The sequence below is a fragment of the Heterodontus francisci genome, chromosome 30, assembly GCF_036365525.1.
Source record: "Heterodontus francisci isolate sHetFra1 chromosome 30, sHetFra1.hap1, whole genome shotgun sequence".
Lineage (NCBI taxonomy): Eukaryota > Metazoa > Chordata > Chondrichthyes > Heterodontiformes > Heterodontidae > Heterodontus > Heterodontus francisci.
Window position 1 is genome coordinate 38910681 of NC_090400.1, and position 17943 is coordinate 38928623.

General features: G+C 42.5%; 1 protein-coding gene across 1 annotated transcript in view; it reads right to left on the minus strand.

Moving 5' to 3' along the window:
- Positions 1–847: 847 nt before the first annotated feature.
- rab34a (RAB34, member RAS oncogene family a) overlaps positions 848–17943 on the minus strand; it is a 49428-nt gene continuing 32332 nt past the window's right edge. The window contains exons 7-11 of the mRNA XM_068010381.1: positions 15534–15585; positions 13552–13633; positions 12000–12090; positions 5115–5222; positions 848–4171 (exon numbers count right to left, since the gene is read on the minus strand). Of these exons, the coding sequence (XP_067866482.1) occupies positions 4104–4171; positions 5115–5222; positions 12000–12090; positions 13552–13633; positions 15534–15585 (401 nt within the window). The 3' untranslated portion in view covers positions 848–4103. The remainder of the gene's footprint in view (positions 4172–5114; positions 5223–11999; positions 12091–13551; positions 13634–15533; positions 15586–17943) is intronic.

Here is a 17943-nt window from a genome sequence, read left to right on the forward strand (position 1 = left end):
TGATGTTGTCAAACCCTGAAGCTTGCATCCTTTACCTTTGAAAGGGCTGCTGATGTGTCTGCGCTTTATGGCATTCTCTGAAGTAAAAGCATTTTGATCTCAGTGTCACAGAAACATTTGAGAACAACCGCAGCCTCACAGCTCCAGCGACCCGGGTTCGGTTCTGGGTACTGCCTGTGCGGAGTTTGCAAGTTCTCCCTGTGACCGCGTGGGTTTCCGTTGGGTGCTCCGGTTTCCTCCCACAGCCGAAGACTTGCAGGTTGATAGGTAAATTGGCCATTGTAAATTGCCCCTAGTGTAGGTAGGTGGTAGGAGAATTGAGGGAAGTTGGGGATGTGGTAAGAAATATGAGATTAATGTAGGATTAGTATAAATGGGTGGCTGAGGGTCGGCACAGACTCGGTGGGCCGAAGGGCCTGTTTCAGTGCTGTATCTCTCTATGACTCTACTCTATAACCCAGAGCCATTAATCCATCATTTTGTTTTCTCCCTCCTTCTGTATGGTGTAAAGCTTCTGCACATTTTTTATTACCCTCTATCCCCACTTCCATCCTACAAGACAAGAGAAGTTTTTTTTAAGATACTGCTAAAGGTCCTGCAGTGCTGTTTGTGGATTTGTATGGATTGAAGTCTCACCTCGTTGTGCTGCTGCTGTTGCTGGGTAGTGCTTAGCATACCATGAACGGAAATAGATCCTTAGCTCTCTCCCAGTTTACTCCAACTGCCTCTAAACCTATTACAGTTCACACTATATATAGGCCTCAGGCATTAAAGTAGGTCCACTCTTGACTAGACAGCTTTTATAATAGTGAAAACATCTTTATTGCAGAAACATGTATCATTCTACAGTAAAGTGAAAAAAAGTTGAACATAAAGCTGCGGCTTATAAAAAATTATGATTACTAAAATGAGCGCACACACACAGAAAAAGATTAATCACCCAGGATAACTGCAAACATGGAGGAACCAATTGTGCTTCTATCAATAGGTTTGCGTACAATACTGTGCAAGATTGTCATAGAACTAATCATTGCCCTTTTCACTCGCTTTATCCCAAAGTTCTCATTGCTCCACTGAGTTCAATTTTGGGTTAGTACCTTTTGGTTTTCATATGGGTGGATTGAATTCCCAAATGCCTACTCTACTCACAACAAGAAACAAATCTAAATCACACTACTGGATATTAGTGATGAATGCATCTGTCTGAAATCCCATTGCCCTAACTCATTCTGAATGTTTTTGTTACGGATGCCATATAGCGTCTCTACCAGTGGCACTTTTAAAACCAGTTGACTGAATTATCTATAACCTCTCCATACTGTGCCTTCATTATTTCCATATAATAATCTTCCAAAATGGGCAGCAAATTGAGAGTTGTACTGCTAGACTTAAATGTGTAAATCAAAAAATCGGTTTTGGTAGATGTTTAACCCCTAAACTTATTTGCAAGCAGAAGAAAGAATTTAGGACACAATGATACTGTAAATGCTCATACTACAAAGAAAGGCTGTTTAGGTCACTTTGATGAAGTGACAACACTATGGGGTAAACAATAACTTTTGCCAGGGGCGGGTGGGGTGGTGGGGAATGGGTAGTAGTGGATTGGCCATCATACACCCCAGCTAATTATTCTTCCCATGGAAGTCAATGAAAGGGAAAATCAGGTGGGGTGTATGGGGGCGTGGGCTGGTGAGGAGCGGTTTTCTGATGCCAATTAAAGTTAAACTCTGCCCCATGTAATTTCTATTTGGACAAGTATTTAATACATATTTTTGATACAAACCGAAATGAATAAAGGTGACTCCCTTTCATTAAAATAATTATACAGTGCAACAAGCAAGTTTGCGTGCTGCAGATTCAGTCATCAGAATGTACTGTAGGTTGGCTCATAAGTATAGACACATGGGATATATTTCCCATGAATTTAAAGTTAAAAAACATGACTTTACTAAACTGATATTATAAACCAATGAGAGTTGAGTAACATAAATTTTCTTTAACTTTTCTCACAAAACAACCCTCTAGAAGGCTTGCTCTGCTGTTTCGATTTATCTAGAGTTAGGCATCATATGGAATGGTACAGTGCAACTGTAATTAAACTTTATCATATCCTTAGGGCATTCCAAAGCACTTAATAAGCAACAAATTGCTTTTTAGATGCAGTCATTAATGTTATGCAGGCAAAGATGGCAGCCAATTTGGGTGAGTAAGGAATATTGGTCAGGACACCACAAGAACTTGACAGCTTGGGAGCAGGTTATTGCAGCAGACAGGTGAAGGAAGGGGATTGAAATACAAAGAACTAGCATTTATATAACACCTTCCATGGCCTCAGGATGTCCCAAAGTACTTATAACCAAAAAGGCAGAAATATAACTAAATAATCTCTCAAAAAATAAAGTAAATAAAATTAATGTTAATGAGTTGCGGCCCTGAGTCAATCTGCATATCACTTTCCCTTGAAAGTTACAGAAGTAAAGGTGTGGGATGTACAACAGAATCGAATACGGAACTTGATGTGTGAAAACCATTGAGCAATATCTCAGCTTCATCAATACACAGAAAGGTGAGGTCCAAGCTCCAGACTGCCTTCTCTGCAGGGGACAACCAGCAGCAGCAAGGGAGAAAATAGAATGATTGTGCCGAAAAGATGGAGTCTTGTCTAAAGGCTGCTGCCTGCCATTCTCTGATCCTTCAACTGAACAGCAACTAGATACGAGGTCTTAAGGCCTGCTTCTTCAGGGCATCCCTCCAAATGGACACCTGGGTCCCGGGGAACAAGAAAATAAGATGGGAGAGTCAGGAATACCCTCTCCTACCTTATTTTAATGACTGTCCCAGCCTGCACTACAGTCTATCTCTGTCCCCTTGGCAGAGTCTCAGAAATCCTGGGGCATCGTCAAGGGGCAGAGATCCATCAGCTTGGCTCTTCATCCACATTGTCTGTGCTTAGCACTTACACAGGGAAATTTACACCTGTCTGCTGCAGGGGAAACTGGCAAACTGCAGTATAATTACCTCGTTTCACTTTATATTTTAAAACTTTGACTTAATTTTTGTCAAATGTTGCAAAAGGCTAGCTTATACAAATGAAAGAGAAAGGAAATATTGTGCAGTTTGCGCAGATAATCATGCAGTTGAATCATCTCAAAATTAATTACACAAAGAATTATATTTTTGGATTGACTCGTTACGCTGGCAGGATTAAGGATCCTGGTGTTGAAAAATGTCCTAACATGTCAACAGTGTCTCCTTAACACTAAACATTCAAACTCTACAGTTCCTCACATTAGCACTGAGTACATAAAAACATCACAAGACTTTGGTTTAGTATAGAACTAGGAATATTGTTGATTTGTGATGCTATGTGCAATCTTGTTGAGTCTTTGCATACTGTTGAAAATAGGCTGATTTTCCTGGTCCTGCACTTGGGGTTATTGGACAACCCGGATGTGAAAAATATAGGAAAATCAAGCGGGGAGCAGCATGTAAGGGAGCCCACTCAATTTTCCCTCCATTAATGTATATGGAGAGACAATGAGTAGGCTCATGTAAGAGCGTGTGATACTCCCTGCCTGGCTTTCCTCTACTTGTCGTGCCCCACGTATACAATCAGGAAAATCTACTGAAATGTATTTTAGTGTGCACCACACCAGCCTCATAGCTTCCTTTTCAGACCTATGCTCTTTAATTTTGTTCTGCAGAAATGATTTTTTAGGTTGTGCACACCAATGGCACGAGACACAAAATCTCCAACAATGGTTTTCTTCCTGGATCTCGCACTGAGTTCAACCCAATTGGCATCAAAGTGAGCTTCAGCACATCGGAATGTTAGATTTTTCCATTCATAATTATAATGTGAAGCAGAATTGACATATATGGCAAAGGCTTGACAGCGAATTCTTGGAGATATTCTCAAGCGGACAGGGCTCCTTGCTGGACATTCTCCTGACTGGCATCTTTTTTCATCTTTTAACATGGTTTTGCATTACGAAGTTTCAGTGAGTGGCTAGTGACATTATTTTGATGGCGTGAGAAGTCTTTGGTTAAGATATGAAAGTAGTGCAACATGTAATCTCTGACATTGGCAGTGTGGCTCTCTGTCACTGACAGCAGTTAGGCTTGGATTTCTTTGCATTTTTAAACAGGTTTTTGTCATTGTTGTTGATGCCTGTAGAGAAAAAAGGTATTTGTAAAAAAAAAAATTACAAGATTGTACATTCAAGCTTATTATAATTTATTCCAATAAAAATAAATTTGGAGGTATTTTACTCAGATTGTGGTAGAATGACTACTTACAACTTTGTAACATGCCCTCCCCTGTATCCCAATCAGACTTTCTCTACTCTTCTAAAGACACTGAGGTCCAGGCATGGGAATGTCATTGGGTCTTTTAATGCCACTTTTACCAATGCTACTTTGGCTGCCATCATCTTGGGTAGCATTCTGGTCTGCTTCAGCTGGGATGTCACTTGCAATATGAAAATCAGGCTCCTATGTAGGACCCTGATTACAATTGTGAGGTACAAATGAAATATACGCAACCACCTCCATCCCCAGCTATCCACCCACTCCCCACACCCGTTCCGAATGAGTGCGATCCGGGTTACTGCCCATTACTTCATAATGCAAAACCATGTTAAAAGATGAAAAAAGATGCCAGTCAGGAGTTAAAAATGACCCCTACTGAATCATGTTGGGGGATGGTTCCACACCCAGCTTGACTGACTTTTTGAATAGTTATTTCTTCCTTTCCCTCCCTCCAGTGTCAGCATCCTAATCCACTTTGCCAGTTGACAGGGCAGTTGAATGACTTGGTCCCATCGCCACTAAGCATCAATATCTGTTAGGAGGTATGTAGAGCCCCATGAAATTGACTGCTCACTTTTATTTTCCTTGCCTAGGTGGCCTGCCTCACCTCTGATGACTGAGCCAAGATCCGGCACTCACTTAGAGGGGAGCAATATCCATATTTTAAAATAGATATTTTAATTAGCGTCTCCACATCCCCAAATGAATGTCTTTTCCATGATTGCTGCTACCATTAAAACTACTGGGATCTGAATAGCTACTACTGAAAAGGAGTGATATATTTTATGAACAGCTATACTTACGAACGACGTCCCCAATCTTCCTGGGGCCAGTCTTTTCTAGCTCAGCCAGTACATTGGCTTCAAAGGTCAATGATGCAACCCTGAAGAAGAACTCCTTTACATTCTCTCCTAATGACAATGAAGAAGAACATGTTAACATTCAATCGAAGGGCCACAGCATATTCTACTGGTACAATTTGTTATATAAGAACATAAGAACTAGGAGCAGGAGCAGGCAATTCAGCCCCTCGAGCCTTCTCCGCCATTCAATACGATCATGGCTGATCTCATCTTGGCCTCAACTCCATTTTCCTGCCCGTTCTCCATAATCCTTCAACCCATTTCTAATTAATGTCTACCTCCTCCTTAAATTTACCCAATGTCCCGGCATTCACCGCACTCTGGAGTAGTGAATTCCACAGATTCATGACCCTTTGAGAGAAATAATTTCTCCTCATCTCTGTTTTAAATCTGCTACCCCTTATCCTAAAACTATGACCTCTCGTTCTAGATTGCCCCACCAGAGAAACATCCTCTCTACGTCTACTTTGTCAATACCCTTAACCATCTTATATACCTCAATTAGATCTCCTCTCATTCTTCTAAACTCTAGAGAGTAAAGGCCTAAACTGCTCAATCTCTCTTCATAAGACAAGCCCACCATCTCTGGAATCAGTGAACCTCCTCTGAACTGTCTCCAATGCAACTACATCCTTTCTCAAGTAAGGGGACCAAAACTGTATGCAATACTCCAGGAGCAGTCTCACCAATGCCTTGTACAGTTGCAGCAACACTTCCCGGCTTTTATACTCTATTCCTTTAGCAATAAATGCCAAAATTCCATTTGCCTTCCTTATCACCTGCTGTACCTGCATACTAGTTTTCTGCGATTCATGCACGAGGACACCCAGATCCCTCTGCTCCGAAGCACTCTGAAGTTTCTCTCCATTTAGATAATAATTTGCCCTTCTATTCTTCTGACCAAAATGGATAACCTCACACTTATCCATGTTAAAATCCATCTGCCAAATTTTGGCCCATTTATCTAATCTATCCATATCCATTTGTAGATTTCTTATTTCTTTATTGCAACTTACTGTCCCACCTATTTTAGTGTCATCTGCAAATTTGGCTATAGTACCTTCTATCCCTGCATCCAAGTCATTAATATAGATTGTAAACAATTGGGGCCCGAGGACTGAACCCTGTGGCACCCCACTAGTTACATCTTACCAACCAGAAAAAGACCCATTTATCCCAACTCTCTGTTTTCTGTTGGTTAGCCAATCCTCTACCCATGCTAATAAATTGCCCCTAACCCCATGTGAACTTAGCTTGTGTATTAACCTTTTGTGTGGCACCGTATCAAATGCCTTCTGGAAGTCCAGATAAACTACATCTACAGGATCCCCATTATCCACTTTGCTTGTTACATCTTCTAAGAACTCTAGCAAATTAGTCAAACACGATTTACCCTTCATAACGCCATGCTGACTCTGATGGATTACGTTTTGACTTTCTAAATGTCCTGTTATTACTTCCTTAATAATGGATTCTAACAATTTCCCTATGACAGATGTTAAACTACCTGGTCTATAGTTTCCTACTATCTGCCTCCCTCCCTTTTTGAATAAGGGCGTTACATTAGCTTTTTTCCAATCCACTGGAACCTTTCCCGTATCCAGAGAATTTTGATTATAACCAATAGATCCACTATCTCCACTGCCACTTCCTTTAAGATCCTAGGATGTAGGCCATCAGGCCCTGGGGACATTTCTGCCTTCAACCCCAATAGTTTGCTCAGTACTTTTTCTCTAGTGATGATGATTGTTCTAAGTTCCTCCCTTTCTATAACCTCTGTATTACCTATTACTATCGGGATGGTACTAGTGTCCTCCACTGTGAAAACTGAAGCAAAATACTGATTTAGTGTCTCTGCAATTTCTGTGTTCCCTTCTATTAACTCCCCAGTCTCATCCTCTAATGGACCAACATTCACTTTAGCTACTCTCTTCCCTTTTATATACTTATAGAAGCTTTTGCTATCCTTTTTTATATTTTGCGCTAGTTTTCTTTCATAATTTACCTTTGCTCTTTTTATTACTTTTTTAGTAACCTTTGTTGATCTTTAAAAGTTTCCCAATCTTGCAGCCTGCCACAGGCCTTTGCAATATGGTATACCTTAGTTTTTGTCTTTATGTTATCCTTAACTTCCTTGCTTAGTCATGGATGCTTTTTCCCCCTCCTAGAATCTTTCTTCCTCTCTGCAGTATATTTTAGTTGGGATAAACTGAATGACTCCTTAAACATCTGCCACTGCTCGCCAACTGTCCTACCTTGTAGTCTTCCTGCCCAGCCCACAAGGGCCAAATCTGTCCTCATGCCTATATAATTACCTTTGTTTAACTCCAGGACGCTCGTGTGGGACTCCAGCTTCTCGCCCTCAAACTGAATTTGAAATTCTAGCATGCTATGATCACTTTTCCCTACAGGATCCTTAACAATGAGATCATTTATTAATCCTACCTCATTACACAACACCAAATCTAGAATAGCCTGCTCCCTGGTTGGTTCCACAACATATTGCTCCAAAAAACAATCTCTAATACATTCAATGAACTCTCCCTCGAGGCTACCCTTGTCAATTTGACTAATCCAGTCTATATGCATATTAAAATCACCTACGATTATTGCCATACCTTTCTCACAAAACCCCAGTATTTCCTGGTTTATACTGTGCCCCACTGCGGAAGTACTGTTTGGGGACCTATAGATTACTCCCACCAATGACTTCTTTCCCTTACTATTTCTTATTTCTACCCAGACTGATTCTACACCTTGACCTCCAGTGCCTATATCATTTCTCACTACAGCACTGATCTCTTCCTTTACTAAAAAAGCTACACCACCTCCTTTTCCTTTCTGTATATCCTTCCGAAATACTGAGTACCCTTGGATATTCAATTCCCCCAAACCTGGTTTCCCTGCAACCACGTCTCAGTAATCGCAACTAAATCATACCCATTTGTCTCTATTTGCGCTGTTAACTCATTTATTTTATTCCGAATGCTTCATGCATTCAGATACAAAGCCTTTACGTTTGTTCCATTATTAAATTTCCCTACTCTTGTACGATTCCTTGCTGCAATATGATGTTCACACGATCTGTCCCTTCCTTTTATTTTCCAGTAACAATCAGCTTCACCGCTAACTTGCACTCCTACCTTCTCTTTTAACTTCTTGTTTTTCCATGCAACTGAACCCTCCCCTCCACTATTTAGTTTAAAGTCCTATCTACAGCCCTAGTTATGCAAGTCGCCAGGACTCTGGTCCCAGCATGATTCAGGTGGAGTCCGTCCCATCGGAACAGATCCCTCCTTCCCCAGTACTGGTGCCAATGGCCCACGAATTCGAACCCATTTCTCTCACACCAATCTTTGAGCCACGCATTTACCTCTTGAATTTTATTGACCCTTTGCCAATTTGCTCGTGAAGTGTAACTTCTTTCTAGGCATAGCAGCGCAAGGGCGTACCAACAAGTCAATGCCAAGGAGCATTGGGACAAGTACCCAATAATTGTGGGGAACTGCCAAGTAGAGAAGCCTAGGCAATTGGCCCTTAGATCAGCAGAGAAACAGGAAGATCAATGTCCATTGGCAATCTCACACAATTCCTAATGCAGAGATCAAAAGTTCCATTGGAAGATGCCTAGATACTGGTCACTTGCCTTGTTGGATTAGGAATGGTGTGTAGTCCAGAGAGACCCATGAAGAAAACAGAAAATGAAAAAGCCCACAACAGTCTAACTGTCCACAATACAATGACATCTAAAATGCTTATTACAATGTACTCCTGTCCAATGGTTACACTGTAAATACCAGCACACTAAGGAATAATAGAGAAGAAGGTACCTTAAAGTAGGATATGCAATTTTTATTCTATAGAAATTATAAAATGGCAACAAATTCTTTAATGAAAATGCCAAATTTTGTGAGAAAATCCATAAATGTTAGATTCAACTCATTTCAGTTTTGGCAGGCTAATAATACAAGCTCTGATAAAGTAAACAGCTTGTCTCAGATGCTTGGTGGATGCTATTTTTGAAGTTGGGCTTATTGGCATTTTGGCGCTTGAAAAGATTTACATGGTATTGAAAAATGGTCGAAGAGCACCATCTATTGGAATAAGTCAGCAGGTAACATGTGTTAGCCTTTACAACAACAACTTACATAATCATCAGGAAATTCCTCAGAGAATTCTCCTGACTGAACACCATTACAGGCGGAAAGCTTGTTTACATGGTTTTTCCACAGTTTCACTGAAGCTACAGTGGCTGATTGGGAGAGCCCTTGAGCGAACGTTTTTACGGTAGCAATGCAACCAAAGGAATGTTGAAGGGGGGAAATTTGTACACTGAGTAGGAGCTGGAAGAAAATTTAAAATAAATGATAAATACTGCTCAAAGAGGCAGGTTTTGAGAAGGCATTTGAAGCTTAGGAGAGATGTAACGAGATCACGGTTTAGGAAAAGAATTCCTAAGTACAGGGACAATTAGATGAAGGCCCTAGCACTGATAGTGGAGCAGGGGGAGGGGGGAAACATACAATACTCGGAGAAGTGAGCTGGGACTTAGGGCTGGAAGCGATTGGAAGAAGCCATGGTAGAATTTGTAAACTAGTTCAAATTTGTCACTAATATGCTTGCAGATACACTTTAAACAGGCTCCAGAAGCTGGCTGAGCATGTCTACCCTGAGGCACAGTGTGGCTTTCGAGCAGAGAGATCCACCATTGACATGCTGTTCTCCCTTCGCCAGCTACAGGAGAAATGCCACGAACAACAGATGCCCCTCTACGTTGCTTTCATTGATCTCACCAAAGCCTTTGCCCTCGTCACAGAGGTGGTCTCTTCAGACTACTAGAAACGATTGGATGTCCACCAAAGCTACTAAGTATCATCACCTCATTCCATGACAATATGAAAGGCACAATTCAGCATAGCGGCGCCACATCAGATCCCTTTCCTATCCTGAGTGGCGTGAAACAGGGCTGTGTTCTCGCACCTACACTGTTTGGGATTTTCTTCTCCCTGCTGCTCTCATATGCGTTCAAGTCTTCAGAAGAAGGAATTTTCCTCCACACAAGATCAGGTGGCAGGTTGTTCAACCTTGCCCGTCTAAGAGCGAAGACCAAAGTACGGAAAGTCCTCATCAGGGAACTCCTCTTTGCTGATGATGCTGCATTAACATCTCACACTGAAGAGTATCTGCAGAGACTCATCGACAGGTTTGCGACTGCCTGCAATGAATTTGGCCTAACCATCAGCCTCAAGAAAACGAACGTCATGGGACAGGACGTCAGAAATGCTCCATCCATCAATATCAGTGACCACGCTCTGGAAGTGGTTCAAGAGTTCACCTGCCTAGGCTCAACTATCACCAGTAACCTGTCTCTTGATGCAGAAGTCAACAAGCTCATGGGAAAGGCTTCCACTGCTATGTTCAGACTGGCCAAGAGAGTGTGGGAAAATGGCGCACTGACACGGAACACAAAAGTCTGAGTGTATCAAGCCTGTGTCCTCAGTACCTTACTCTATGGCAGCAAGGTCTGGACAGCGTCTGTCAACCAAGAGCGATGTCTCAATTCATTCCATCTTCGCTGCCTCCGGAGAATCCTTGGCATCAGGTGGCAGGACCGTATCTCCAACACAGAAATCCTCGAGGTGGCCAACATCCCCAGCATATACACCCTATTGAGCCAGCGGCGCTTGAGATGGCTTGGCCATGTGAGCCGCATGGCAGATGGCAGGATCCCCAAGGACACATTGTACAGCGAGCTCGTCACTGGTATCAGACCCATCGGCCGTCCATGTCTCCGCTTTAAAGATGTCTGCAAATGCGACATGAAGTCCTGTGACATTGATCACAAGTCGTGGGAGTCAGTTGCCAGTGATCACCAGAGCTGGCGAGCAGCCATAAAGGCGGGGCTAAAGTGTGGCGCGTCGAAGAGACTTAGCAGTTGGCAGGAAAAAAGACAGAAGCGCAAGGGGAGAGCCAACTGTGTAACAGCCCCGACAACCAATTTTATCTGCAGCGCCTGTGGAAGAATCTGTCACTCTAGAATTGGTCTTTACAGCCACTCCAGGCGCTGCTTCACAAACCACTGACCTGCTCCAGGCGCTTACCCATTGTCTTTCAAGACAAGAAGGCCAAAGAAGAAGAAGAAATGCTTGCAGAAAAAATGAGTATTTGTTCAATATGCTTACACACTGCATGAAAGCAGAGATACGCACACACTTGTACCCCTGCCAGGAGCGCATGTAAGATATTTGGCACGATCTCCCTACAATTTTGGGTTCACTTGTTTTCATTTCAACTTATAATATTGACACAAAATGTTGAAATGTTAAAATCTAAAACAGGGTGGGTCTCAGTTCCATCAAGGATAGAACCTTGTACACAATATCTAGTCAATAGATGATAAGCAATCGCACAATGCTTACTTGGAATTTAAAAAGGTCACAATCTCATTTTTTTTTTTAATGTGAAAATAACAGCAGTTTTGATAGGTTATAGGAGTCACTGGGGTTGATGGTGACTTTTGTCAATTGTATAAAACAGGTGATATTGAATCAGCCACCCGTTACACATCTTTCTCGATTTTCTCTTCCATTGCAAGTGAAAATCAGAAGAGATGTAAAACATGCGGTTGATCCGTTATCATCCCACCTATTATATTGCCGTAAGTTAAAATTACCCCCACCAAGTCTGAAACTAGGGAATGGTCCATTCTCCAGTATTTGCTCAGTAGTTAACTAGTATTTTGTTTTATAAAGAAATGACCAGCACCAGACAGCATGCATAAAAGGGCTATGGCTTTTTCAACATGGAACTAAACTTTATACTCACCTGTTAGAGAAGACACTGCCCAATATTCAGCTTTTATTTCCTTAGCAATTTTGATGGCATCTTTCTCTATTAAGTTGTACTGGGCAGCAGACTGTAAATAATAAGGAATGACACATTGTGTAAATGATATGAACAAAACACAACCCAAATTCTACTGCAGCACTTTCAGGCAAGTAGAGCCCGGGGGGTGGTTGGGGGGGGGCGTCAGTTTTTCTCTCCCAGGTGGGAATGCAGGCTATTGAGTGGTAGGACCAACTGGGAGGCTCGGCTGATTCCAAGTGTTGGGCCTCAGTAGCATGCCCTTTCACAACTTCCCCAACAACAAGGCTGGGAGGTCTGTGGGAAGTGGATATCGGCTGCTAAAATCATGTGGCTGCGAACCTGTTGCTGGAAGGGGAAAGGTGTGAGTGGGTTTGGGGGAGGGGGGGTGGCAGTGGTGGGGGGGGGGCGGGGGGGAGTAGGAAGCCTGGGGCAGGAGAGGCCCAAAATTTCCTTGTGGGGCATGAAGGAGTGCTCCAACTCCTCCCAGCTCAATACATCCCTGAAGGATAACCTGAGATATTACTTTAAATAAGTAAAACCAGATAAGAAGACCTAAAGTCATAAATGTGAATGAGTGAAAATAATTGTACATCATCTGGTTAGGCCCCTACTGGAGTATTGCATCCAGTTCTGGGCACCACACTTTAGGAAGGATGTGAGGGTCCTTGAGAGGGGGCAGAGGAGATTTACAAGAATGGTTCCAGGGATGGGGAATTTAGTTACAAGGTTAGGTTGGAAAAACTGGAATTGTTCTCCTTAGAACAAAGGAGATTGAGGGGAGATTTAATAAAAATGTACAAGGTTATGACAGGCTTAGCTAAGTTAAACAAGGAAAACTGTTCCCACTAACTAATGGTACAAGGACTAGGGGACACAGATTGAAAGTTTTGGGTAAGAGATGCAGGAGTAATATGCGGAAGCACTTTTTATGCAGCGGGTGGTTGTGACCTGGAATTCGCTGCCCACAAGGGAAGCGGAGACACTCAATGACTTCCAGAGGAAATTGTATGGGCACTTGAAGGAAATAGACTTGCAGGGCTACGGGAATCAAGCAGTGAGTGGGACTGACTGAATAGCTCTGTGGGGAGCCAGCATGGACTCGATGGGCTGAATGACCTCCTTCTGTGCTGTAGATGACTGTAGGAAAAACTAGAAGGATCATCTTTGCACAAAAGAGGATAAAGTAGACGCACAAAGAATAGTGGAAATGCGGAATTCTCTTCCCCGAAGTCTTCGGATGCTGGATTAATTGAAACTTTAAAGATTGAGATTGATAAATCTTTCTTCGGTAAGGGTATCAAGGTATATGATTCAGCGGTATAGTTCAGCCATGAACAAATTGAATAGCAGAACAGGCTGAAGGAGTTGAATGGCTTACTCTGTTCCTATGTTCCTAGAACATATGAAATCCTAACTTTCAAAATTTAAGCTTTGGAATACAGGAATTGAAACCAATTATCTCTCTGTATTTGAATAAATTGTCTGCTAACGAGAGGCAGTTGCTACTTACACTAAGGTCCTTCTTTGTCCCAACTAAGAACAACAGTGTAGAGGCAGGGTCATTTTCTTTAAGAGCATCTCTTAACCATTGTCTGAGGAAACAAAAGCACAGAAACAATTATTAAAAGGCGACAAGTGACAACAGTTGGAGCTGCAATTAACTATGCTCCAACGCTGAAGCTGGGCTTTTATTCTGAAGGCTAACTTGATGTGTTAAAATATTTATTATCAGGTTACATCATTTATTTCTGTGGAGACCATGTGGTAAAGAAAATCCAACCACGAATTGTTTGAATATTCTATACATTTTAACAAGAAGTGTCAAGGAACAGGGAAAGGGTTGTGAAAATGAAAAGATGTGTCAGAAGTGATGCTAGAGGTACCAGTGAAAGATCCATTGCCACATGGCCACATAATCCATTTCCACCATCTAAAATTCCAGCACCTGGGATTTCAAATCCAACTAAGAGACCTGTAGACTTTATGGCCTACAATTTCTGAGCCCAGTTGCTTAGGGTGTATCTTGGGATTGGGGTGGGGGGTGGCGTTGGTGTGAAGGGATAGCTCATCCATCACCCATGGAGATGCACACCTGATTGTGACAAACCTTCTTGGCTTGGCGCCATTTAATTATAGGAGGTGGTGTTTACCTGTCAGGATTACAAGGCCTTGTGTAGGTGGACATGCATGTAGCCTCTGTGCTTTCTGAAAAAGCTAAACTATGGGGTCTCCTCTTCAACCTGTGCAAGACCATACTCCATTAGTACTTGCACAGGCGCAGATGCAAAACAAAAATTGTGCAACCCCACCCACTGTCGTAAGAACATTGGACACCTGAGTTTAACAGGCAGCTTCTGCACCTCGAGTTCAAAGGATGGAAATGTAGGATGTACTTTGGTAGATGTATTGACTGATTACATTTATTTTCTATGTACCTGTTCACAAACGGGTGAGTGTACCCTCCACCACCAGAACTGGCTGCCACAAAATAGTGGGTGCAAGGAGATGGGGAATATGGCTGAGTGTGTCCCCCAGTGGTTTCTGACCCGATATGATGTCTTTACGTCCTCTTTCACAATGTAAAACAAGTTAAGAGCCTTGTTTAACTCAGGGCAAAATTTAATTGCCACAAACTGGATTGGAGAGGACCAGATTTGTAAATCCAGCTAATATGTCATGTTAAAGCAAGATTCTTGCCTTGTTGACAACACCAGTAATAAATGAATAGGAAATTTATGTGCCAGGTGTGAATTTGGAGACACAATCTGCCTTTTGTTTAACCTCCCACCCCTTACGGCTTTCTTGCTCTCTTTCCTAACCCCAACAAAGGATAAAACCTGCAATTAGCTGTACATAAATCAAAGCCCTGGCAGTCTACTTTTGGTGCAACTGTCACCTTTTAAACATGGTTGAGGCTAGGAATGGACTTAATTACTGTGTGCAGAATCCCTTATTAATGAAGTTATGCAAAAATGACTTTAGTTGTTGTTTTTCTCTTTCCTTTTGCTGTTTTAACATTTACTTTTGTCTCTTTTTCGAGGGGGAAGCTCCTGCTGTTTTGAGAAAAAAGAATATGCATTGATACAGAGCCTTTCATGAGCCCATGACATCCCAAAGCGTTTTACAGCCAATTGAGTACTTTTGAAGAGTAGTCACTGTTGTATGTTCCATTCCACAGATAAAAGGGTATGTAGGTGTCTTAAACCTATACCTCTGACAATACAACTAATGATTCCCTTCCTTCCCATTGAGGAGCCCTGAACATCTGATGCTTTGCACCACCCTGTCGGACTGGTAGGGATTGGAAACTCACAATGTCTTCCTTATCATCATTAAAGTAAGCACACCAGACTGAGCTGTAATTATCACAAATTCAACAATCCACGCCTGAAAAGAAAATATATTGAAATTTCTAGAAGCAACAACATGGATTGTTTCGAAATTTCTTTATGAAATGATAGCATAAAGCGAAAACCTCATTTTGTTACTTACTTTACATGATCCAATGATGCTATGTCATTGACATCAAATACGATTATTATTGCTGAAAAAAAGATTGCATTACAATTATTATTTTATTTAACAAGAAATGTAGTGGTTAGCAGAGTACTGAACATCAAAAAAAATAATCATTAGAAGCCCTAGATGGGAACTGAAAAAAGCAATCTAACTGACAAATATGTCTCAGTTTCTGCTTTAAGTGCAAGTCTTCCTCACATCTCACACTGATTTGCTAACAAACAAGATTGACCTGCTGTGATAGTGGGTCCTTGATAAAGAAATACTCCAGGATGTATTATAGATGACATTGGTCTTCACCAGTAGCACAAATCAGGCTCATAGCAAATCACCCCCCTCCACCCCCTCCCTTGTACACTGCTCCTAATTTTCTTTTTCTTTGGCTTCAAGTCAAATAGAAAATTTGCCTATGTCCCTGCAACACTAGGGGAAATTGGTACTGACCCCATTTCCGCTTCCCCAACTGGAGATCTGTCAGGTTTTCACCTTGGTCCCAATTGATATTTCTAGTAGAGACAGACCTCTATGGGTAATCTTTCTTTCTCATTTTTGGAGAGTTTCACTAGACTATTTACTAGCTGCAACAACAAACAAATGGGAAACTTAAAATTGTGTCAGATACTTGAGTTTACATTTCCAGAAGTGATGTGTTGTACGACGGAACAATCACATGGTGTGTCATTGCCACAGCATACACATTTTCTAGTGACAGTGGGCACCAGTCTAATCTCCCCAATCTCAGTCTCAACCTGAGCCCAGATAGCTGTAAAGTTTTAATTCCGTCCTCTCTTCACTCCCCTGCTTTGGCGGAGTGACATCGATTGACATTACTTTGCAACTTCCCACCACTAGCAAGAGCAGCACCAAATGACCCAACATATAATTTTCCTCAGCAGTGACAACCATCCCACATGAGACTGAAAACTTGCCACATGAGAAACCATGACTGTCTGGCTGGAATTTTACATCGGGCTGGAGGCCCCGCTCATCGATCAAAATGTTGGTGGAGAGCCCTCCTTCGCTGGGTCTGGAAGCCAGGAGTGGTGGCCACTGCTGGGACTGCACCCAGCTACGGGAGCAGCAGTGAAGGCAGCCCTAGAATTAAGGTAAGTGTGTAGGGCCTCACCGAGGACAATTGGCCGGGCCCCAGCGAGGCAAAGGTCGGGTCGGTTGAGGGGGGAGGAAAGTGTTGCAGCGGGGGCGGCTTGTGCTGTGGGGGGGTTGTCCATGGGGCACAGGGTGCCCAATCAGAGGGGTCCTCCCCAACCCACAAGGAGGCCACCAGGTTTTACTAGACGGCCTCCTGAGGTCCTGAGCCACCTGCCCACCACTGGTAAATGGCAATTAATTGTCCACTTAAGGGCCTTAATTGGCCTGGGGTTGGCGGGCCGTTTGTCACCACCACCAGTAAAATTATAGTGGGTCGGGAAGGCGATGGGAACTGCCCCTCCCCCCGCCTCCCACTCAATTTTACGACCCACCCGCACCTCCAGCCTGCTCCTGTGGGTGCATAAAATTCCAGCCTCTATCTCTTCCCTACCATGTGATGGTGCTGCATGTTTTATTTTCATGAAGAAAGAATCCAGGCATATATTTTGTGACGTCACTACAATTTTAACAAATTGCGCTTAGCGCTTATATTTATATAACGTTTTTCACGACCACCAGAAATCCTAAAGTGCTTTACAGCCAATGAAATATTTTTAAAGTGTAGTCACTGTTGTAATGTAGGAAATGTAGCATGATACTTACAGTATGATACACTGGGGTTGCTGATAACAGGTGCTTTAGGCAACTACTTTTTTGGGGTCAAGACCATTTGACAATAGTCCAGCTGGGTCAGAGAATATCAAGGGCTCAGTCCACATAGAAAGGAATCCAATCACCCCTGTGCTCACTGACCTAATTGGCTCCTGTGGGAGCAATGCCTCGATTTTAATATTCTCATCCTTGTTTTCAAATTCCCCCATGGCCTCATCCCTCCCTATCTCTGTAACCTCCTCCAGCCCTACAATCCTCTGGGATAGCTCCGCTCCTCCAATTCTGGCTCCCTGACTTTAATCGCTCCACCACTGATGGTCGTGCCTTCAGCTGCCTAAGCTCTAAGCTCTGGAATTCCCTCTCTAAGCCTCTCAGTCTCTCTCTCTTTCTCCTCCTTTAAGACACTCCTTAAACCCTACCTCTTTGACCAAGCTTTAGGTCATCTGCCCCAGTATCTCCTTATGTGAGTGTCAGATTTTGTTTGATAGCGCTCCTGTGAAGTACCTTGGGACTTCTTACTTTGTTGAAGGTGCTATATAGATGCTAGTTGTTGTTGTGAGTTGTCCAGGTTAGGTTGCTACTCTTTGTGAGAAATTAATGTGGGACTATTGTTGGTTTGTGA